Source organism: Temnothorax longispinosus, chromosome 6 (genome assembly GCF_030848805.1).
Source record: "Temnothorax longispinosus isolate EJ_2023e chromosome 6, Tlon_JGU_v1, whole genome shotgun sequence".
NCBI classification, from domain to species: domain Eukaryota; kingdom Metazoa; phylum Arthropoda; class Insecta; order Hymenoptera; family Formicidae; genus Temnothorax; species Temnothorax longispinosus.
In genome coordinates, this window is record NC_092363.1 from 2,358,008 (window position 1) to 2,381,742 (window position 23,735).

The window sequence follows — 23,735 nt, forward strand, 5'->3', positions numbered from 1 at the left end:
TTCAAATAAATATAAAAATTTTTACTCTGTAATTTAATCATGCATTATTTAATTTATGAAATTGTAAAAATTATTCAGATGTCTAGTTTCTTGTCTATTTCAACGTAATTAATAAAATACGAGTATATTTCCGCGGAATTGTAAGATAAATTCTTTCTCTTTACGGAGAAGATCCATTATCGCGGTCGAGCGAGAAAATATAAAGAAGGAACCGGGAAGACACAATTTGCCATCGTTAAGTCGTGTATAACGAATGACGTGTATGGTGGTAATTACACGTGCGCAAGCTTCCACGAGTAGGTCATAACGAGAAACGTTTACATATGTATACTACCGCGTTTATTTACGTCCATCGATGTGCAACAATGCCGCGCGCGTTAATTGCAGGTGCCGCGTAGACGTATTATACTCCGGCCGTAATATCGCCATCAACCGTGAAATGACGTCGCGCACCCGTCATTAATTTACAAAACGGTCATTAGAGCGTGCGACATACGAAGTAGCTTCTTCTGGATTTGGCCGTGGGAGGGGGAAGGGGAAGGGGGAGGGGACGGTCGTTAAAAAATGTCTGATGAATATGCATAAGTCGACCGACCTTTAACGATCCGCCAAATTAGAATATACAACCTCGTGAAAGTTATGTAATTTCGTGTCCCTTGTAATTAGTGACTGTGTACTTCTCTCGGCGTTCGCCGACGGGGGTCGCTTTCCGAGGGCGCATATCTTTGCAAACATTATAGCGCGAAGAAACGCGGCTGTGGTGAAGCGACGACACGCTATTCACTATTCACTGTGTGTCACTTATTTAACATCATATTTAAAAGTCACGCTAATGTCCTCTCATTCTAAATAATGTCCAACTTGCGTTTTTATTATACTAAATATTATCTATATATTTCTCTGTCTCTGTACTTCTCTGTATGTTGTGCTGCATTACGTAAAATTAACGAGAAAAAACGACGTTTGTAGGAGGTCACGGGAGCAAGCGTTTTTCAAAAAATGTAAACCGGGATTTCAAGTTTCCGCGTCGGTCGTTTTTAGGCGGGCCGATTTTAGGTCATGAAAGCGCGGAGCTGCGAAGCGATAAAAAATCGCGCGAATGGGACACAATGCGCGACAATGGATAGCTGACGCTTTACTTTCGTTATTTTCCAACCATTTCCCTCTTCGGCATCAAACATCCACACCATTATATAGGCGTTCTTTTACGTGAAACCAATCTGTAACGTATGATGCATTGCTCCGCTGCGCGCACACATGCCGCGGCCCCAGAGTCCCTGATGTATGTGGAGCAGGGACGGCTCATTGGTCTATTTTAGGGAAACGGTTTCTGTCCCGGGGGTGTATTTCGCTTCTGCCGCGATCTAACCCAGGATGATATTGGATTCATCATTCAAACATCTTCAGAATCGTCCAGCCGCGCTAGACTGTACAACGAAATCAACATTTGTTTCAGCAGAATCACCCAACTTACTCTACGATCAATAACATTCAAACATACTCGGATATCATAACATATAAGAAAAATTGTGTGAATGAGTTAAATCATGAATTATTATGCATTTGTGTGCGGTTTATTTTAAAAATCACGGCTTGCTATAAAAATAAGAAAGAATTTTCGATCAATCTGCCGTAAATACTGGAGGAACTCAGTGAATGCAAGGAGTGCTATTGCGTGATTGGCTAAAAAGTGTTTCGACTAAAGCAGCTAAGCAATCTGAAGATTGGGAAGGTTAAAACTCGACCTTACCGCCCACCGATGCTCGCCGTTACGTTCTATAAAAGTGCGTTGTAAGAGCCCTCGAGGTATATACTTTTCTTGAACGCGGCACTCCTGAGGGAAAATTCTACGATTTTCTCGATAGTTGGTTACTAGCTTTCTATCTCGTCCAGAGAGAGAACGTTTACCGTTTCTTTTAATTTCCCGACGCGGTGAAGCTGAAAAAAGTAAGACGCACCCGTCCCACGTCATCATATCTCAAATGAGGTTGAACATATCCAGCGATAAGTTTCATTACAGTTCTTCTATGTTATTTGTAAAATGATTGTTGAACGAAAGACTTTGTTCATAAGCCTTGTTCGTGCCAAGAAAATATACCATATCCCGTTCATGATCGGAAAATAAAAAAATAAAGTCGAAGCTTTAACGAATCAACGTTGACAGTTTCATTCGTGGATTACTGCCTCGAAAATGTGAAACTATTTCACGAAAAATACATCTGGCGTGGAACAGATAATAGCAATGTATGAACGGGCTATAAAAAGAATATTCAGTTACTGACGCGTTGCTTTTCACGTTCGCCAATGCAAAAATTACGCGATGAAAACGGAAAAGTGATACCTGATTGTTTCAATTTCGCATCACGTCTGTTGATTCCGACATCTTGTGTATAATATTAATGCCAATTATTTTTCTGCGATCAACACTCTAATTAGAACTCGTACCACCAGGTTGCTAATTATCCCGCGCACAAATTACAGCGTAATCTCTCTTTCAGAGATATACTGAAATAAACGAAGTAACTTTGAGCTGCGTGCACAGTTTTCGTATCTGTATTCAGTCTCGCGAAGTCTTTCAAAGGCCGTTGATTGCTAATGTCGGAACATCCGAAGCGCCGATCCATGAAACGGCATACCCCGACGTACCACCTTCTTAATGATACACCGGTCCCATTGGATGCGCGTATATTTTTCTGGCGGCGCATTGCCAACGATTCATTAATTGCTGACCTTGTTAGCGTAGCATTGTGAAACGATGGTCCCGCGGCGGTGCTTGAGCGGCGCCCGCGGGAGTAACCGGGAGCGCGACCGGGAGACAAAGAGGGTGCGGAGATGAGGGAGACGAAGAGAGAAAGAAAGAGAGAGAGAGAGAGCGCCTCGCCTGGCATTGTCATGCATTCAGAGCCTCGCCATATAATAATGCCTGTCTCCTTTGTCGTTTATACTCGCCCCTGTTTTCCGCCACGCTCTACTCACGACCGCCGACTAACATTGCCCTGTTCGCCCGTATTTCCGTGGTGGCACCTCGTTTACCTTCTTACCGTTCGCTTGATATCGAAAAGTACAGATTGACCCAAGCTTTATCTACATATCTCTATCTTAATCATTGCCTAATTTAAAACTGTTTTAATTATGTATTAAAACTCCAGAATTTAAAAATCTCTTGCTAATTAAGCCCAAACATCTTAGCCATAAGTATCTTAAAGCCAGCAGTATCCCATATATATATAGATATATTTTCCTTTTTTTCTGTTTGGGTGGTTGCGGGGAAGCAAGAATAACATTATTCCAGGATCTAGGTATTGGATTGATCACATAAATTTTTGCTCCTCCCTAATGATAACAGGATTACGGAGAAGCAGCTTTTTAATCCTATTTTCTTATCAGTTTCGGGGATCATCCACACGAAGTTAATCAATACTACGTTCTCGCGACGTCATAAAAACATCCCTTCCGCTATCCAAACAATCGATGAGCCGTTAATCCAATCTATCGTCCTTTATTGTTGACTACCGTCATACCAAGTCCCTTTTCGCGAATACAATCGTTCCTCCTTTACGATAAAAAAATGTGCCACCCTGATCAACGATGGAAGTGATAGTCGTAAAAATTTGCCCATTACCAACTTGCCGCATCACAGTAGCGTGAAATACCTTTTTGCAATTTGTATCACCGCGCGCCGAAAAAGAGATGAACGCGAAGGTGGTTCAGGAGATAGGAATGGGGCGGCAGGTGAAGATGGCTATGAAGGCGAAGAAGGCGGTGGTGGGCCGTGTTCGGATGTTGGAGCAACTGCCGTGCTCTGACGAGGGACAACTGGGCCAATCGATACCGCAGCCGGTGGTGGCTGCCACGATAGAGCGAGCGGGATAGCGAGAGGGAACGGAGGGTGCAAGGTGGTGGCAGGGGGATGCGCGGGTACGACGGCGAGGAAGACGGTCGATGGGGTTGCGGGAGCGGCGGGAGTACGATGGTGCGAGAGCGAGAGAAGAACAAGAGCGAGGGGACAGGGCAGAGGTGGCGGCGGATGGGATGTCGCGGGGGTGGCAGTCGGCGTGCCACCCCCGCGCCGACCACCGACGCCCCTCCCGTCGCGGATGGCGCCACGGTCGCCGACATCCTCTTCGTGTAGCGTGGCTGCTGTCGGCCTCTCCGAATGTGCGACCGACACTCTGCGCAGAATCGGCTTGCGGAGGAGCGTTGTGCCACAATGTTATCGGGCTTGTCGTTTTACTCCGTCTCCCTATTGTTGTTGATTTTGTTGGGCCGGTAAAAAAAAACGGAAAGGAAAACGAGTGGGCGGGAGAGGGTGCAGTGCGTGAGGTACTTCGGTCAAGGGTGAGACGCACTCTCCGTTTCTTCCGAAGAGAATTGCACCGCATCATCGACGTTTCCTTCGTGACAAGCCGTTGGCGCTACCTTCTGGACCAATTGTCCCTCTGTCATAACCTTGAATCGGGTCGACGTCTCAGCGAGACATCGACAAGTGCCATAATCATGCGAGAAACCATCATTCCTCGTGCTTCCACGTCACATAATGCGGAAGACTTGATGAACCATCATACGTTGTGAGATATTCATAGACTTGCTGGATACATAAATTTATATGATCTCTTAGTGATCATAGAGATAAAGAAAACGAAATTTACGAAATTTAACGCGTTAATCTTCGAGCACAGGAGTCCTCGTAGTCACGCTCGCAATCAGAGCGCTAAATCATGGCGCGAAATGCGAGAGGTGAACGCCCGTGCCCGAATTCGCGCATACAGTGAGCTTTTTCTTGTCAAGTGCACGCTCGGACGATCGCGTTATATTCGTCGCGTTCTCTCTCTTACGGACATCGACCTTGTCCGCGTTCACGTGGATTCCGCCATTTTCGAAAGGGTATCATCGCGCACGGGAAAGGATCAGGCATCGTACGCCTGTACACGCGTGCACACACGCCTACGTGAATCTGCGCACAGCCAAACTTGTAGGAACAATACCGTGCCGGAAGTGGCGAATGGGTGGCCTGCGCGACTGTTTGAGATGGAAGTGAGTAATAGCAGAGTAAAGTGACCGCTGTATTGGTCGTGATGATCATCGTACGGCCATAAACTGTCGCCCGTGTGATTCAATTGCTACCGCAAGCCGACCCAGCAGCAACGATGCATCACTACTACACGCAAGAAGATATAGATCGTGTTGGTACGTACGGAATAAAGAGGATGCTTGCGTAGAACGACTGCGTCAAATTAACTTTGCGTAATAGAGATACATTTCGATAACAACCATAATTAGCAACCGTATGCTACAAAACTTTCAACACGATTTACAGACTTTCACACACGTTTACTATAATTATGATTTTTATATATATTTGATTGAGAAACGTGACTTGGATTAAAACGGTAATTTTCTAAAACTGTACACAGCTACAAAATTTACTTGAACATGCTCAAATATCGTAATTTGCATTGCAGATCTGATCGATATGTAACATTGAAAAATTACTAGTCAAAACAAAATTTTATTTTGCTTTAAGGCACGTGTTGTTACATTATTGCGGTTTATACATGTATCTGTTCAATGATGTTTAATTGTACTTTTATTACGAGATTCATTACAATCAATTATCTGAAATAAGAGATATTTCCATAGTGTAAATAGACTCGCAGTAAAGTTATAACATACGTAGTAACACTTCAACATTGCATAATGTATTTGACGAGAAATATATTCATTCTTTTTGTTACGGGAAAGCATGCAGACGCTATTCTTAATGTTAACGTGCCTATTTGGCAAATGTATGCAAGTTAGATCCCAGACATACCGGGTGCCCCTTGTATTCAGAATTATATTAGGTCCTTTGGGCTTTCCGCGCTGGTCTTACTCGGAATTTAAATTGGACCAAATACGTTACGTACGAAATGAGGGGATGGAATAAAACCTTTAGTGCTATTCCCAACTTAGAAACTTCGGCATCATATCTTGACTTGGGCGATTTGATCTTATAGGGATTGCGGTCAAACACTAATGCTCATTTCTTTACAAACTGTTTTTAGTTACGATTCTATTATATGTCATTATTATACTAGTTTAATATTCTAACATGATTTAGCTGGATAGAAAGAGTCAAGCACACATTCGATAATTTATTTCTGATGATACCTTTCGACGGTAATATTTCCTAAAATCGGCAAAAATTCTTAAGTAACTAATGTAAATTTGTGGTATATATTTTGGTGATTAAAGCAAAAACTTACTATACTATTCGCTCGTGAGTTGGATCGTTAAATAAGTTATTCGCATCCTTTCTCATGCGCTTTACATTAGTTCCGTTAACCAGAATGGACCGCAATCGTGCGGACGTAGATGACAAAACTATGGCGATATCATTGGACTCGCGAACTCGAGAAACAATGCGGGGGCGAAAGTGTAGGGCACATTGTGCATTGTCCGTACGGCCGACCGACGCACGTATTCCCGGAGCCCGTGGCGCATTGTGCTTTAAGACCGTAGCTCGTAAGCAAATTAGAATGGTGCACGTGGCTCGCATAAGTCGACCCACTGTCTGCCTGCGTGTTGGATATGTCGGGGTGGATTTGTACGCCGATGACCCCTTTCCCCGTGTATATTGCGCGTACTTTCCGCGCCCGATGCCGACGGGAGTTTCCTCCTCCTCGGTGCCCAAAGGGGCACGGGCGCATCGGCAATTACGCCACTTTATTGCTAGGGTTACGTGTCGCGCGTGGAATTAATGCAATCTCGCGGAGGGAGGCGGAATTCAGCTTGCGTTTTTCATGGTGTAAACGTTTTCACGGCCGCGAGGCGACTCGAGATGAAATCGTGGCACGGACCACCCGCGTCGACGAACCGCATCTGCAATATGTCGCGTCTAATTGAATTCAAGAAAATCGATCGGACCGCTTATTGCTTAGCAGAGTGTATCGATAGGAAAAGAAACATATAGAGGAGGACTGTCGAAGAATTCGGAGGCACTGAAATTTTTCAACCACATAGTTGTGAGCATCTCGTGTGTCTATTAATTTTTTTTGTAAAAAATAAAATATTTAATTAAAATATTTAATTAAAATATTAAAATTATTTACGTTTATTGATGTAAAATATAACTATATGTAAATAATTAAGAGTAGTAGTATGGCATCAAGACATTACATATATATGACCGAATATTTATGAATAAGAATAATACAAGGATGAAATAAACGAATTAAGGGCAAAATGTAAATATTCTGCGCGAAAGTATTAACTCTCTTATCTGAAATGGAATTATAATCTATAAGAGTTGCGTAAATTATAGATTACAGATAAAATAGTACTTCCCTCTCGCGATTTGCCCTTTATTTATTCTGTCAAAATAAACTGAGTACCGCTATTATCATACATACATATATTATTCGTGCTCTATCATCATCTAATTCGTTAACAGCAATAGGTTGCGAGAATAAAAAATCTGCACTCTTTATTAAACTGAGATTATATGGGAATATAATCTTCTCTCTCTCTATTCACAATTTATTTATATAATTAAAATATTTAGTTTGAGTTTATAAAACTTTGATAAAATTTACTAAAATCTAATTCATTTATTACATAGATAAAAAATAAATACGAATAATGTATATTTGTTCAATTTTACAGTTTACATTGTATTATTTTATAACATTATTAAATTAAACAAATTTTAGAGAATAAATGTAAAAACATACGAAATAAGTCATATAAGGGGGAACAAAAAAATAGAGCAGTCCGAGTGTTGATGAGAGTATTAATGGCTAACGGTGGAGCCATCAGCGAACAGGAAGCTTCACATTGATCGTTCTACATTCACTTCGGCAAACAACCATGGCAGTCTGTCGGTGAGCGTCGAATAATTCGCTGCCCCTACTGCCTGTCTAAGCGACACAACACGGTCGAAAAGTTTCGGACAAGGCAACTCCAGCGTTTAGCCCAAAAAGCGGTGCTTACGGGCGAACTCGGCAAACGACGAACATATTCGGAATTCTCTCTTCATAACGCGATACGTCGCGACCTCCCTGACGAACAATGCGCAAACACGCGATAAACAATTCAGTAATTCGCTCGACCGGGTTTTCGGCACGAAAAATTGTATTGCAATTAAAAACTCGCGGATCCTAGACACGATGGTGAAATATTTTTTTTTTAAATCTGAATTCAAACGAAAATAGAATTACGAAGTTGACGAGACGTTGAAGTATCGGCTCTTTATTAACACCGAGTAATTAACGTTTTTAGAGAAAGCCAATGAGCGCTTATGTGGGTCGCCGGACGCCGAGATGAGAAGGCAATTGCACGCTCTTTCGCAGCCGTTATTTCATTGGGCGAGGTCGTAAATAAAAACGCGCCAACCCGTTTCTCCCCGACTTCGTTTTCGCGTCCCACATAGTCGCACACTGCAACTATAACTGTAGGAGAAGTGCTACTGTTTGGAGGCGGGAAGAACGGGGTCGGGGATGCTAAAGTGGAGTCTTTCAATTCGCATCCCTCTCTCAAGCTCGATCTCTTCCGTCTCCATGCCGCTATTGCTCGTTGTGCAGCGTTGGCAGAATTCATCTCGGCAAACAAAAATCATATTGCATATATTTGTCGTCTATTATATGAACTTTACGAATCCACGCTATAGGGTAGTCGATGAAACGTGGATATCAAAAGCAGAAGTATTTCTTGAAAGCATGTATTAATTAAATGACAGCTATTATACATAATTTTTTAATTTTCAATAAATAACGTTTAGTAGTACTGGCAAATTTTTTTTTAAAACTTGTTTGTATAAAATTTGCTGCAGTATAAAGTTTTTATCATCTTATGCTTTTACAATTTAATTTATTTGAATATATTATATAGTCTCCTTGATATGAAATAACTTTATAATTCAATTCTCACTTAAATTTTTGGAGAACAACCAATGCTTTGATCATAAAATATATCCTCCCTATTAATTCCTACGTTTCCCGACCACCCTGTATACACGCATATTCATGTTACGATCAATACGTGCGTGCGGTTTATGAAGATGATAGGAATTATCCTCTGCATTATATATACTTAGACAATATGTTACTGTAATATAACTATGTTAAGCAGTAACTACTTCGCTTGTTTTTTGGGGATGTAGATCAAACTAACTTAACCTACCCTGTTACATAAAGTAGTTATATCCAGTACTTTGTCAGACATTGCATTTATTGAACATTAAATTGATCCGTTTAATCGAACAAAATTATTCGCATATGTCGAAGTTCTATAATTTAAAGCCATAATTTGCGCATTAAACACGCTTTCGTACAGATTAAACATAAAAAATAATAGCATATGAAATTTCTACAATTATTAACGATTATATTATACTGAAATTGATTATATTATATAAATAATTATACATATTTTGATTGAAAGACTTTTGAACTTTAAGTTGTATTCTAAAATACATTATTCCCATTATACAATTTTTCCATAATAATTAGCGTTCTTAACTATATCTACTAGTTAATATTTTTGCAACAGACCTTTGCTACATAATAATTGAATTACGTAACGCGTGCTCAATCCGATATATATAAGCCGATTTCGTGAAAAATGATGGTGATAACAGAGAGTACTCTATAGTCTATACATAATCTATATAGGTATACGTTTTCTTTTTAAAACGTTTAAAACGAATAGCATTTAAACGTAATTTTTTTTGCCTTATTAATGGAATATATTAACCCTCCCTCACCCTAATCACAATCTTCTGCACGACTTCCTGTAGGCCAATAGCAACCCGAAAGGAAAGCGAAAGCTTTAATGCAGAAAACTGTTTAACTCAATTTCCTGTAAAATGGTTGGCGCTAATAAGATTCATGCAGAACAAAAGCGCTAACGTAAAACAGGTTACGTGACGCAAATGCACAATTCTCCGGCAGCCGCTCTGCGAAAAGCGTGCAACAATTTATCCCCCTAGTCACTCGAATTTGGTCAGATACGAGAAATTTGGCTGGCCGTAATGCACACTGACACTACCGTGAAACTGAATTTAACGCGCTACGTATCAATTCTTTCACTGCAATTTCGTTGTAATTTTGCCTATATATGTATGTGTGTGTGTATATATATATGAGTATATATATTATATATATACTCTGGCCGAAGCGTTATCCGTCCCTCGGTTAAAGCATTACCGGATAATTACGCCATTAGCGCGATGATATTGCCCGTTCAAAGTGAAATTAAATATGTTAATTTGCCGCGTTACGTAAATTATTGCCTTGAAAAGAAAAATTGAATATTATAAAAAAATTTTATCCGAGATTGGTATTACTGCAGAGCTTTTAAAATATCCGTCATTACTTATCGCTCGCTCACCATTTTCAAAATTAACATATCACGCAAATCAAATGAGACAAGACGCGGTGGAGAATACAAAAGTAATTTGGACAGAGGCCAGGAGCTAATTCCCGCAATTTGAGTTGATGAAGAAAACGAGACTATTCCACTGACAATGAGTTAAACTTTAGCTACTTCTATCTCCACGTAGTACATAATAGCGAACAGTAAATGCAAATGTATATTGTCATTCATGCAAATGCAATTTTTCTTGTATGTCGATATTTATGAAAAGTTATATAAACTATATGAACTAAGAAGAAGAACATATCGGAAAACAATAAGAGAAACTCTTTTTTATCTATATTTAGAAAATTGGAATTTTGAAACAGTTAATATATCCGAGAATATTCCTTAAATGACTTTGACTAGCTTTATTGATTTATGTTGGTACGTGGACGTATTTGAAGCGCAGGCAATCGCAAATGTTTACCTCTCACGAACACAGAATGCAGGATCAGAGTCAACCAATTATTTCGAGGCACGAACGTCTAGACCAACGCATATCGATCCGTCTCGAGTCTACGAAGATCCGTCAACGGATCCTGCCCTAATAAACATTCATTACCCACCAAGCTAAGATCAACCCTCTAGATATTGGCAACACCGATGGTTTGTACGAGATAGTAAGGATCACAAAGAGAATAAGTGAGGACTTGTATCGATTATGATACATTAAATACATTACCAACATCCATTTTCTTATTATTTTTTATACTACACAATTCCATATAGTTATATGTGAATACGAGATAATTAAACGACGCTATTTAACGACATGCGAGAAACTACCGTTATCTATTTCTTGTCTGATTTTGCTTTATTTAACATAAACACATAAGAATAATGTTTTAATAAAAATATAAATAACAAAACATGGTAAGCAATAAAAATTGCTGATACTTTCTTTGTATATCGCGATCCAAGAGAACGGTCGATGACACATGTGACTTCGCCAAACATTCATTAGTGATCCGAGTATGCCCGCGAGATGTTTGCGAGAGCAGACGTTTGATCAGGACAAGCCGAGATTGCTCAAAGCAAAGCGATAAATTCGCTTCTTCGAAGAAAATCGAAGCACTATGGTGAGAATTTCGTTGTAAATGATAACAGACGACGCGAACGTGTACCATGAACGAAAGAACGCATTCGACGAAAGAGAAAATAGTCTCAAAGACAATTGTTCGAATGTGATACTGTCTCTACGTGGAACCTTTTTCCATGAATTCGAAGGCCAAACTAGATTACTATGTCTTATACAATTTCAAGCGATAAAAATCGACGCAACGACGGCGTATTACTGGACTCAACACTGCCAGAGTGTAATTTTGACGAAATAACGGCACATTAAAAAACATGATGAAACGTAACGATTCACAATTATTTACAATTCTATTCTTGTATTCGGGACGCTCGGGGGAAATTAAATTTTCCTTTATAATCCGCGTGATGGCACGCGCGAAGAACGCGATATATTCTCGAGAATACACAGTTCCTGTCGTCCTCGCGCGATATCTTGCAAGTATTATCTCCCCGTTTAAAACAACGCGGACAGCCCTGGCACGTGTATGACATCTGGAATGAAAGCAATAATGACGGCCGCATCTATTGGCGTATCATCGAAACCGAACGTCCGTGGATTGTGAGATCGTGGGCGCCGTTGTCGTCGGAGCAATGATGTACGCGGTATTACACGAAGTAGAGGTGTTAACAGTAATAACACATTGGCGGGATCTATAAGAGGTAAAGCGCTGATCAGAATTCTCGGGCACGCATCCCCCTGGATTACCTTCGACGTCCAGCGTCCCGTGGGTTGGCGTCCGTAACGTTGCACAATGTGCCGACAGTTTGTCCGTTCCCCCCTGTGCTAAAATATCCCTCGCGCGATCGAGAGACAGGCTATCGGAAATTGTCCCACATCGCCATTATCGTTAATCAACCCTTATGTTTACGCACACTTACCCACCGTTCGTATTCTCGCACCTCTTGATTATACATCAGTTGAGTGTCAAGAAATGCACGTATATACGCTTTGCTTTATGATATTGGCTTTACCTTGTTTTATCTCTGTACACAACTTACGCTTTGTTTGCGAGCAATTCTGATCTCTCGATAAGTCGTCCGGTACATTATGATATCGAATTTCGAATTAGGTTTGACCAGCAGAAATCGACAACGTAACATTCTCTTATTCTCGAACGCAGTAAACTATGTCTTAGCAAAATGCGAACTATGCACCTTCTCCTAAGTTCAATCTCTGGAGATATTCTTTAGCATACGGAATACTTTACTTTCGTAAAGAATCGAGCGTCCTCGCGAAACCGTTTGATCGCGACTGCGAGAGTCTGAACGTTTATGGTTTATGACTCACAGTATATAGTTATATACGCTTTGGCGATATAAGAATGTATGTTGCAACATGCGGTATCGGAAAGCGGAGTGAATGAAAAAACTTACGACTTGCACGGACAGATGATAGATGATTGCACGGAACACGTAGTAGAACAGAGCTCAATCTTCTGAGCCGAGAGCGAAACAATACGGACGGCTGGTCTGCGATGCGGAAGAAATTAAAAAGTTATTCCCTTGATTTTTCGCATAACGCGAAGCGATAGAGCGCAAGCCATTGATCTTGCCCGAGAAACAAAAACATGCTTCTGCGCTCGTACAAGGATATAGCTTCATTTCGCAATATATCATAATTTCCGAGAATTCATTCGCGAAAAAATGTGCGATATAAAAAAGAATAGGGAAAGTCAATCAAGGAGCCGCATCAGACGTAGAGCGCATGAGCGATGCAATTTTTATTTATGACCGCAATGTGTTACACGGAGTTAAACAACATGCAAGGTGTAAGGTCAAATGGAATATGAGTAATAAAACGCGGGAGGGTTGTACCGGTCTAGACCTAGAGTATAGAGATCTAGAGTAGACGAGTTTTCGAAAGTGCGGACTGTGACACCGCACCTCCGGCGACACATATCGGGTATACGCTCGCACACACCCGCACACTCGCGTAACCCTTATACAGTTGACATTCTGAAAAGACGGTACGCTTACCGTGGTATACGTATAGGGTCGAAGAGACCTCCCGACGGAGAAAAAGGTAACCGTCGCGCTCCAGAGATTCCCTGGCCGACAGCCAAACACCCAACAACCAAGAAACCCTCAGACTCAACTGTATCCACTCCATCCAGGGACTTACGTACCTATCTCTGATCTTTTTCTCTTGTCTTTACGTGCCTTTCGCCCCTATCCTCGTCTCGTCTCGCCTCGCCTCGCCTCACTTCGACTCACCTTCAAATTCCATTTTCTAACTGTGTTTCTACCCCTTCTGCAACCACCACTCACTGGCCCTTTTTGGCTGTCGCTCTAACTACGCCCTGTCACTCCCACGCTATCACTTTTGTTATCACTTTCGTTATCACTCTTGTTTTCTTTAGTCGTCTTTATCTCTGATGATCTTATTCGATCGTCCCTACTCGACGTCCAGTTTTCAACCAGAAACATCCCTCACCCGTCTTCGTTAAGAGAGCCGTGTACGATGATTAAGTAAAGAACAGATCGGTACATCCTCGATTACGAGGAAGAAAAGCCCTTCTCGATCCGAGGATATCACCCGATCTAAATTGCACGCTTTTCGGCTATTAATCGGCACGTTCTATCAGCGTCCCGAGCGCGGGAAAAGATTATCGCGATGGGATTTACATTGCTTACTTAATTCCGCTTACGTAATTTCCAATCCAGTTATCGTTACCGCGATAATGCTCGTTTCTCTTTGACGATGTTCTGACGGCGACGTATTTAGGTCGGCGGTGTTCTTACACGAGGATATTTCGCGCGGACACACATGTCTCTCGCGTAGTTCCCGGAGATATTTTGCCTTGCAGCGAATAGACCTTTGAAAGTAACGAAGTAACGCGATAAGAATGCAGTGCGGCAATAAAAACGACCTTAAGGGGATGCTGGAGTGACGGCCGAACTTCCTCGATATGTCGATAATGTTAACATTTCTAATTTTGTTTTCTCTATATCTGTCTTTGTCTAACGAAATGACATCTGTCCTTGTTTGATTGCTGCTTGTTTGATCTCTCGCTACACACAATACTACTCCGCACGCATATATACATATGAGATTTTTAGACAAATTTTTCTCTTATACTAAAGCTTCTAAGCTCATTTCTGAAAGCACAACATTGTTCTATTTTGTAATCCCGAGTGCGCTGTATGCTTATTTTATACGTACAAAGTCTAAATTTTTATGTGCAGCAAATGTTGTCACGAGTCGACCGCAGAAATCGATAACAAAACTATAATTTTTCTATTTTTTTTCGTTTTTGATGTAAAATCGACTGCAACGCAATCCGTTTTTGTGCGTACTTTAATTCTGTAAAAAAGTTTTTTCAATTCCGTAAAGCCAATTCAAAGTTTAGTGTCTTCAAAAAAATGTCGGTAATTACTGGCACTACAGCATCCCGTTAACCCCTAAATAACTGTTGTCCGGGGAGGGGGAGGGGCGGTCGCGGCGCTCGCGAATCTCCGGGAGGACATCAGGTAAAATCGGAGGACGTAGATAAAATTGGTATAGTCTATCGGCAAAATGCGAAAGTCACATCATTAACCGACCAAGCGCATCAACCTAGTTGCTGCCGCGCCATTAGCAGATAATGACACTTTTTCGAGCAAAAGATGGGTCGGCCAGACTTCAGTTCCCGTAGATAGAACGTAATCGATCGTTCCCTGCCGACGCGCGGCTCGTTTCGGAGAGAATTTTTCTAAAATCGGCCGAAACAAATACTAATGAAGGAAGACTTCGAAAGTATCTTCAGAACGACTATATAAAGGAGAAATTGAAATCTCTCTTAAGGATCACGATAATGATCGCTCATTACCAACTTGATCGCATCATTCGTCGAACTTCGATAAGGATATTTATGCTTATATAAAAAAATTTTTGTGTTCCGCACAAAGATGTATAGAAAGTCCAGATAATAGAAGAGAGATTGATGAAATTGTATCACAACTTCTTTGTAATAATGAATGATAGTTAAATTAATCGCCTTTTATTTTATAAATAATTATAATAAACCGTGCTTGTAAAATATTTTTAATAATCTTGTAAAATTTTCTATTAGAGAGAGAGAGAGAGAGAGAGAGAGAGAGAGAGAGAGAGAGAGAGAGAGCATAGGTGTATATATATTTAATAATTAAATTATAAAATTTATCTAAAATCTGAACATAGTCAGCATACTTAATTTTTTTCACGATAAAAAGAAATCCTTGCGTCGTTGTTAGTGTACTTATATAAGAAGAATTATTGTCTTCTTAGAAAAGTCAATATGAAAATATACATAGTAAATCCTCACACAATGATGACTTACTCTTATTCCAATGGTATTGTCGGAGGGATATGTTCGCTGCATTCGCGCTTGTAACTCGGCACAGCTTATTTCTTCCGAAAGTACCCCGACAGAGGCATGCGGCGCATCCCTTCGTGGGCGTTAATATTCTCGATGGGTGGTCCAGCGAGCCAGGAGCGTCGCTTTCGCCGAGAGGGTGGCTGCTAGAAAATATGCGAGATATCGGAGAACCCTCGATCAGTTGCGCCCACCTTCTCCGTGTTATCACCATGACTACCGGACGAAACAAACGGTAGCTGGCATGGCTGCTAAGCCTCGGCAGCCTGGCAACCAACCTCTCGCCCTGCGAGAATGAACCCGTCGCTTTGTGCTCCCAGCTGTCAGGACTCTCTCCGACCGATAGAGGTTTCTGTACCTAAACCTATCCACCTACCAATGCGCGCGGTTCAACGGAATCGACTCATTCGCATCTGACACGCGCCAATTTATGCTCAGAATTACAAAGGAAACGTTACATCCTGTGTATTGCAAGCGAGCCTTTGAGGTTTGCGAGTGACGAATGGCAAGGCCGTGTCGATGACACAATGATTCCGATCCCGTTTCCCAGATTCCGGTAACGAACCCGGTCTAAGGTTGGACCGGTGCTGTTTATCGATAATGCTGGGCCGCGATAACAGCTTCACGCGAACGCGTTTACCTCTTTCGTGCGTACGCCGTCAAACAAATTGCCGCACTTTGCATTATAGCTACGATTAAACATTAGACAGTTGTAGGATTCGAATACACACTGCGAATCGAACTGTTTTAATTAATACACTTTTTTGTAGTCACTTTTTAAACGTTTATTTTAAATAGTTTAAACGCTTTTTCGATTAATAAGTTTTTCGATTAATTTTATTTTAATTCGGTTTTAGTGTTTTATACTATGCGTTTAACGCTTGAAAAACGCTTTATGTGTTTTTATATTGAATACGTTTTCTAAACGTTTAAAAAGTGACTATACAAAAGTGTATTAATTAAAACACTTCGATTTGCAGCAGAGACTTGTTATATTGAAAAAAAGATTTAATACTTTATCATAAATATATAAAACACAGAAATCGGTATAAAACAATACAACGATACTCCTTATCAGTGCGTAGTGAGTTATACTTAGAATCCAGTGTATAAAGTAAAGATCCTCGGGGCGTAGACAGTGACAAATTGCTGTAGAAATAAGAGGGCGAAAGCGGTGGTTAGAAGAATCTTATGGGCCAAAACCGATGTAGCGTCGGTATATCAAAGTAAACGAACGAACAAACTATCCTTGTTATTTTTTATTTGGCAACCGCTTCCTCTAGACTCACTCACTAACTCCCATTATATTCAGCCTCGTTATTGATTCAATAGCCAATTTTCGCGTTGTGCGAAAATCTCTCTTCCAGCGCAGAAAAGATATTCGTTTTGCGTTACAATCGTTCGACAAAAAGAGCTTGTTATCGTTTCTGTTAAAAGATAGAATACATCCCGGTTGATTATCTTTGTGTGGAGTTATCAATGGGAAGAGATATCATTTTACATGTTTCGCGTATATAATAAGAACCAACTATACGCAATACGAACGCGTATACAACAGTTAAATGTTTCGGAATAATTCGTCGGTCGATGACGTTTACGGATAGAGAGAGAATTAAGCATTATCCGATAAAGAGATTTAGCGATTATCTTATGCTGGCGACCAAGACGAGAGCGTCAGACGACTGCGGTCGATAGCAGGACGTTACTGACGGTTACATTAGTCATGAACGCATTAACTATACAGATAAAAGGAAGGCAGCTCGCGACGACCCATCAACTAGAATATGCATGACGCTACGAACCGACAGACCGGAGACCACGCACGGCGAACGAAGACTAAATCGAATGGCAACGTCAGCCTGCCATCGGGCAGGAAAGAAAGTTTGAAAATTAATTATGCATGCGCGCGCGTCGCTACTCGTTGATACCAGGACCTCTACGAATTCGTCTCGACGATTGCACTTATCACTCTTCCGATTTGTCTGTTCGCGTACTCCACACATCTTCGACACAAACCCTTAACGTTTTCAATTAATTAAAATGCTTCGTCAATTCTGTTGACATAATCTCCAATTTTTACCTTTATATCGATCGTTTTCACAATATGTTTTAAAAACATAAGACATAACTAGAAACAATTGTAAGTACGCATCCGTTTTGATCGTTACATTTAAATAATTCCGCAGACACTATATTCGAAACAGGGTTAAAGCACTTGCGAATACGAGAACAACTTACGTTTAATAAACTCAATTATCTCGTCGCATGACACAGGTCAAGTTGCCGAGAGTAGAGGAATATCTGTGTCCGCCGCAGATCCTGTTACCTGTCTAAGTAATTAAGCAGTAGTTACGGCGGCATATGTTTCAGCGAAATGCCGCAGTATGCAACAGCCATGAATCAAATGCACAGAAAATTGGAACACGCCGCGCTCGGAATGTATCGAAGAATTTCTGTGTTCGCGCTACATTATACTTTAGCGCAGAATGATGCAGGGAATATCTAGCATTACCGTCGGATTAATTGAAGAACATAATTTTGGTGCTAATTATCTGTTAGTCCAATTATCGTTAGATAACCATTATCAGATTATTATTAATTATTAAAATTCCGAAATGTTGCGTTTAATTTTCTCGAAATTCTCGTATCGCAATGTGTCTTGAGCGGAGATTGTTACACCAGCGCTGATAGAGTAAGGCGTCAGCGGGTGTTTGTAATCGCACATCATGTGGTTGCTCGCGGATGGTAGTTTGGAAAGCGGCGTTTGTATTGCCGTTAACCGGTGCAAGACGGATGCGCTACTCGATTGCCGAGTGTGACTTTATGCAGCAGAGCATTAAGGACAAACGTTTCGCTGTGTGTTGCAGAGTACTTGATGTCAGGAAGTCCACGGAGTTATCCAGCACGATCCCCGGGGGTCGCTTCCACGCCAACCGTGACCAGGTGAGTTAGTACGCCTCCCGCGAATTTCGCCAATTCGTATACGCGAATGTGCGACGTCGTCTCTCTCTATCTCTCTCTTTCTCTCGTGCGACTCGCAAATGTGGCACATCCATATTCCAACCGGAATAACATAGCGTAGATTCCCGTAAGGGCGCGAACGAGTAAGCGGATTTTTCTCGCTGGAGCAGCAAATCGGTCAGCCTTATCGGTTTTACCCGCTGGCTGGGTTTTACGTGGTTGAATTAAGCCCTAGTAGCTACAAAGAATCGATGGCCCGCGACTGATTCGTTCTGAAACCGTGAACACATCGTGACGTTCGATGGTTTTCGACCATCATGTATCGCGCCTCGCAGATTTCATTATCGTTGTGTAAACTAACGGTTTCACATGATTAAAGTCAAAGATATAATTTTGACAAAATCACCGAATTTATTGACAATTATCTGACGAAATTACTTTTAACACTTGTAACGTTTGACACTACATAAATATACAAATCATTGAATGCATTCTGCACTCGATGATGATTTTTACGCATACGAGCGACTTAAACGAGTAGAGGCCGTTTTCTTCGCGATTACGGGGAATGTCTCCGCGACAAAACTCGAGTGCGAAAAGTTTCGAGAGTCTAAATCAATCGGTCGGGAAGAGAAGACGGCCAAGAGCGCAGTAAGAAAACGCGATAAGTACAGAGAACTCCGCGACGATCCCAACCGATGGGAGGCAGTTGAGAGAAAGGCGGGAGGTAGAGAAAGAGACACGTTTAAAGATGTTCCAATTCAAATGAGTTGAACTTTTAAAATATTTAGAATGTTGAACAGGCCCCGTCCCAGGCATTTCCATTTCGCTCCTCCGTCTCTTCTCACGCCAAGCGTGCCGGTCGATCGCCGTCGGTGACGCGCACGAAATTTCGAATTAGTTCGCTCTTTATTCTACCTCATTACCGTCCCTCAGCATTCCTCCTACTTTCTTTTCTCAAGCAAGTAATGGCCCACTACGTGCCGCAATTCATATTTCATCGCTCGCACGCGGAATGTTTCTGAGCGACTTCGCCATACTAATATAGCTGATATCTCACATTGTGATTTTATTTTATATGATTTTATAAGTATACGATAAAAATATTTCTATTCGTAATTAAATTTTCGAAAAAAAGCACAGGAGCAATTCAGAAATAGTACGGTCACGTTAATTATGTAGCGTTCTCGCAAAAAGCGTCATTTCAATAGTCTATCACATATAAGAATTTAAATTAGATATCACGCAATTATACGATATGATTATATGAATAATAAAATGATATCGATGTTTTATGAAACATCGCTCGCAGCTTGGATTATCCGATTTATGTCCTATGCCAGTATTAAGAGGCTCTCTCGGCGGAATTAATCCGTTCGCTATCATTCTTGATTTCCTAAATTCTCTCGAATTATATTTGTACAGCGATGCATACGATTATCTGTCTCGTATATAGCTTAGGTAATATTAATTAACTTATTAGTAGTGATTGACACGAGATTCTTGCTTCGCATTACGCATTCATAGATAGTCACGCGAGTTCGTCGGTCTTTTCTCGAGGATCTTGAACTCTACTCAGGGGTATCGATCTCATTCTATACTTACGTCGCACGATAGCGTTGCTATTTTGAATCCTATAATACCTAGGCAAAGTACTTGGATATAAGACAACATTATTACCGTCATGTAAAGCTTGCTTGTTTGATAATTCAACCCCGGTATATACGAGGCATTCTATTGACATATCATCGCTGCAATTTGCTGCAGCGATCTGTTAACGGTGATCACGTGATCTCTTTAATCATAAAGGATACGAGACCATTACGTCAGGAACTGACTAACAGAAATAGGAAAATTTAATCGAAAGATACCGTCACTTCCGAACGATAATAGCATCGACCCTTAACGCTTTTCGCAGTTTTTCACTGTCGGCCGAATAATTTTTTTTTTCTCCTCGAGAGAAAGCGCGTACCAGTCTCGGCAAAATGACGAGAGAAGGAAGGGCCATCGGTGTCACCGGAAACAGCAGGTCAGCGAGACGGAAGGTACTCTGTTGCTGAGGCAACGCGGCTAAAAGAACACGCGCGGCCCTTGTCCGAGAGAGCGAAAGAGAGTTTCCTCCCTCGTTCCATCCTTCCTTTTACTCGTCCTCCATCCGTTACGCCTTACCCCGACTTCCTTCTAAAGACTGCTAACGACTGAATCCGCCGAGAACACTGATCACGATAGCTCGGTGCTCACAGAAAATCGCAAACTTTTTCCCAGTACAAAATATAGCACTCGATATTTCGGAAAGATCAAATAAATTCTTTTAGCACGGTTTCTATATTTACTCATTTAACATCGCCTCTGGCGATATTGAGCGGTTAAAATACGCGTACACTTTAGCAGATAATTTTACTTCAGAAATATGTCAATTACCTATATAGATCAATCTGTCACTTTTAACTTTTCAAGATGTAGAAATTTATGCTGTTAGCTTTTACTTTTTTCCGTTATCTCTGCGAAATAATAAAGATTATAAATAAAATAATAAATTTTATTTATTAATCGAGAATGCGATAGAAATCATTATTAAGTCATTATTTTTGTAAGTTTATCTTTTCCTCTTTTTATAGTACATTACAGACATCACAAGCTTGATATTGATTTATATATCTATTAAAGGAAAGTAATATGTTTTTTACCTTTTTCCTAGTCAGAATAAACGGATACGGTCTTCGTCGTGTTTCGGATGATAATACGCGAAAGAAGACAATCGCTTTTCTATAGTATTTATCGCTTATTAACTGCAACAACGTGATTAAAAAAGACACTCGCTACACTTGACCGGCGATAAAGACTTGTTTTTCTATCTTTTTATTTTTCTTCTGAACGTTCCATCTTATCTTTTCTTGCCTTACTATTTTTCCTATCGGTTTCTAATTATAGAATCGATCGAAATAGCGATCATTGTTGATGCCCGTAAAAAAATTAGTACCGTTTTCAAAAAAGATTTTCGAAATTATATCAAGATTATTTTTGTGAACACAATTAGTATTATGATTTCTGCAAAAAAAATAAACTATCACAACATATCATTGCAGAAAAATATTAACTGCGCTTGACTATAATGACTATTACTTAAAATAGATAAATTTTGCACATTTTTTAATTGTCAATATCCATTACCTAAAAACTATTTATTTTAGTGAGTCTTTTTTTTGCAAAATATTTTTTATATAAAAAATTATTTAATTTTGGAAGTTAATTAAATATGATTTTATTATTTTTCTTTTTTCTAGTATCAAATATTTAAAAGGTTTTAAAAATATTTTAAATTTTTGCATGTTTGTAAAAGTATATAGAAAAAACACGAAAGATCTGTAGTCAGTTTCATAAACTGATCAATTAAGAGACTAAAAGAACACACTGACAGCATAATTTCTTTTTACGGAGCGTAAAACGCAAAAAAATTCGCTACATTTTCCTTGAAATATCGGCAGCGTGTTTTACAGAGCAAGATGACCGGTGACGGTAGAATTATGGTGAACGTAGATAAGACCTCAAGAAATTTATTACTCAAAGAGTACTGGAACGTATAAGTGCCCTTCCTTTCAATCTTTTATCTTTTATTTCAACTGCAACCTGATTTCTCATGATACATATTTCTTTACGTTTTCCGTTGTTTGCGTTTAATGATGAAAATATATGTAACTCCTGCTGCGTCCCAGAGAGATGTTAAATTAGATGTAAATGACAGAAAAAAAATGGAGGAATACATCTCAATCCGAACAAATTCACGGTTAAAGCAGGTCGACACTCAAGTGCGCTTCGTTTAACTCTGTATTACGTTCCTTAATTCTCCAGGTCGCCTCTGCACTGTGAAAAGTAAGTTGTTTACCATGCATCCTTCCCCTACGTACCCCGGCCGCTCGGTGCTGCTATGGTTACGGGTATGCTTTTGTCTCTCCGCGGAGCGACGGCGGAACTATTTAAATTAATCAACATGGAAACCTTAATCTCGCCCGACGTCTTAATCCCAGCTTCAATTTGCGCGCGAGACTCGGGCTTCTCCTCCTCTTAAACTTTCCATCCGCCCTACCGAATCGAGCCTCGTTCAGCAGCGCGCCTTTCACGAAGCCAAATTTAAAATGTTTTTTTTTCTTTTTCGCGAAGTGTATTCTCGTCGCTTCCTCTGTTTAGGCAACACAAAATTTTTGCGTGATTTTTTTGTGATAAAGTTGTGAGCTAGAAATGAATACATTATTAATCTTCTTGTATTTTTATAAAGTATTTATAAAAATTAACATATTATTATAATGATTCACACAATTTTTTGTCTTGTAAAAGACAGAGAGAGAGAGAGAGAGAGAGAGAGAGAGAGAGAGAATAAAAGAAATTGCATGATTTGAATCAAATACGAAAGAAATTAGAATAAGCATTTTTCGCAATAATTTTTATTTTATTTTCTTGATTTATTAAAATTACAATTATTTATTTATTAATGTTGCACAATTTTATTCGTCTTATTTAAATTTAATTAAAACTTTGTCAAAAGAAAAGAAAAGTAGGAATAATAAATTTATTTGCATAAATATTTTTTATTAGAACAAAAGATAAATTTTATTTCTTAAATAAGCATTACATTTAATAATTTGTTTTAAATAAAAGATTTAATCAATCATTTAAATTTTTATTAAAAGAAAGAATTAAATAATAATTTGCGTGTATAACATTAAAAATTTGCTATTAGTAATAGACAAAGTTAATAAACAAAGTTAATCTTAGAGCTAATAAAAGATGAGTTCGCGAATATGTATAATAAAATAATTTGCGGAACATGAGATAACAGTATTTATCAGTATTGATTTGAAATACAAGGAATAGAGAATATTTAACGTTATTTTTATATTATATAATACGAAATAAACATATTTCGTAGCAGCGACGAGTTTGTTAACATACGACACTTGTTTTCGTCTCGAC

At 39.9% G+C, this 23,735-nt stretch overlaps 1 protein-coding gene across 5 annotated transcripts in view; it reads left to right on the plus strand.

Moving 5' to 3' along the window:
• Ten-a (tenascin accessory) overlaps nucleotides 1-23,735 on the plus strand; it is a 561,949-nt gene that overhangs the window by 368,960 nt on the left and 169,254 nt on the right. For 4 of the 5 annotated variants that reach the window (XM_071780078.1, XM_071780079.1, XM_071780081.1 and 1 more), the window contains one exon: nucleotides 18,674-18,749. In XM_071780078.1, the coding sequence (XP_071636179.1) occupies nucleotides 18,674-18,749 (76 nt within the window). Of the gene's footprint in view, nucleotides 1-4,192; nucleotides 5,188-18,673; nucleotides 18,750-23,735 lie in introns of those variants that run through there. The other variant, XM_071780082.1, reaches the window with a different exon arrangement.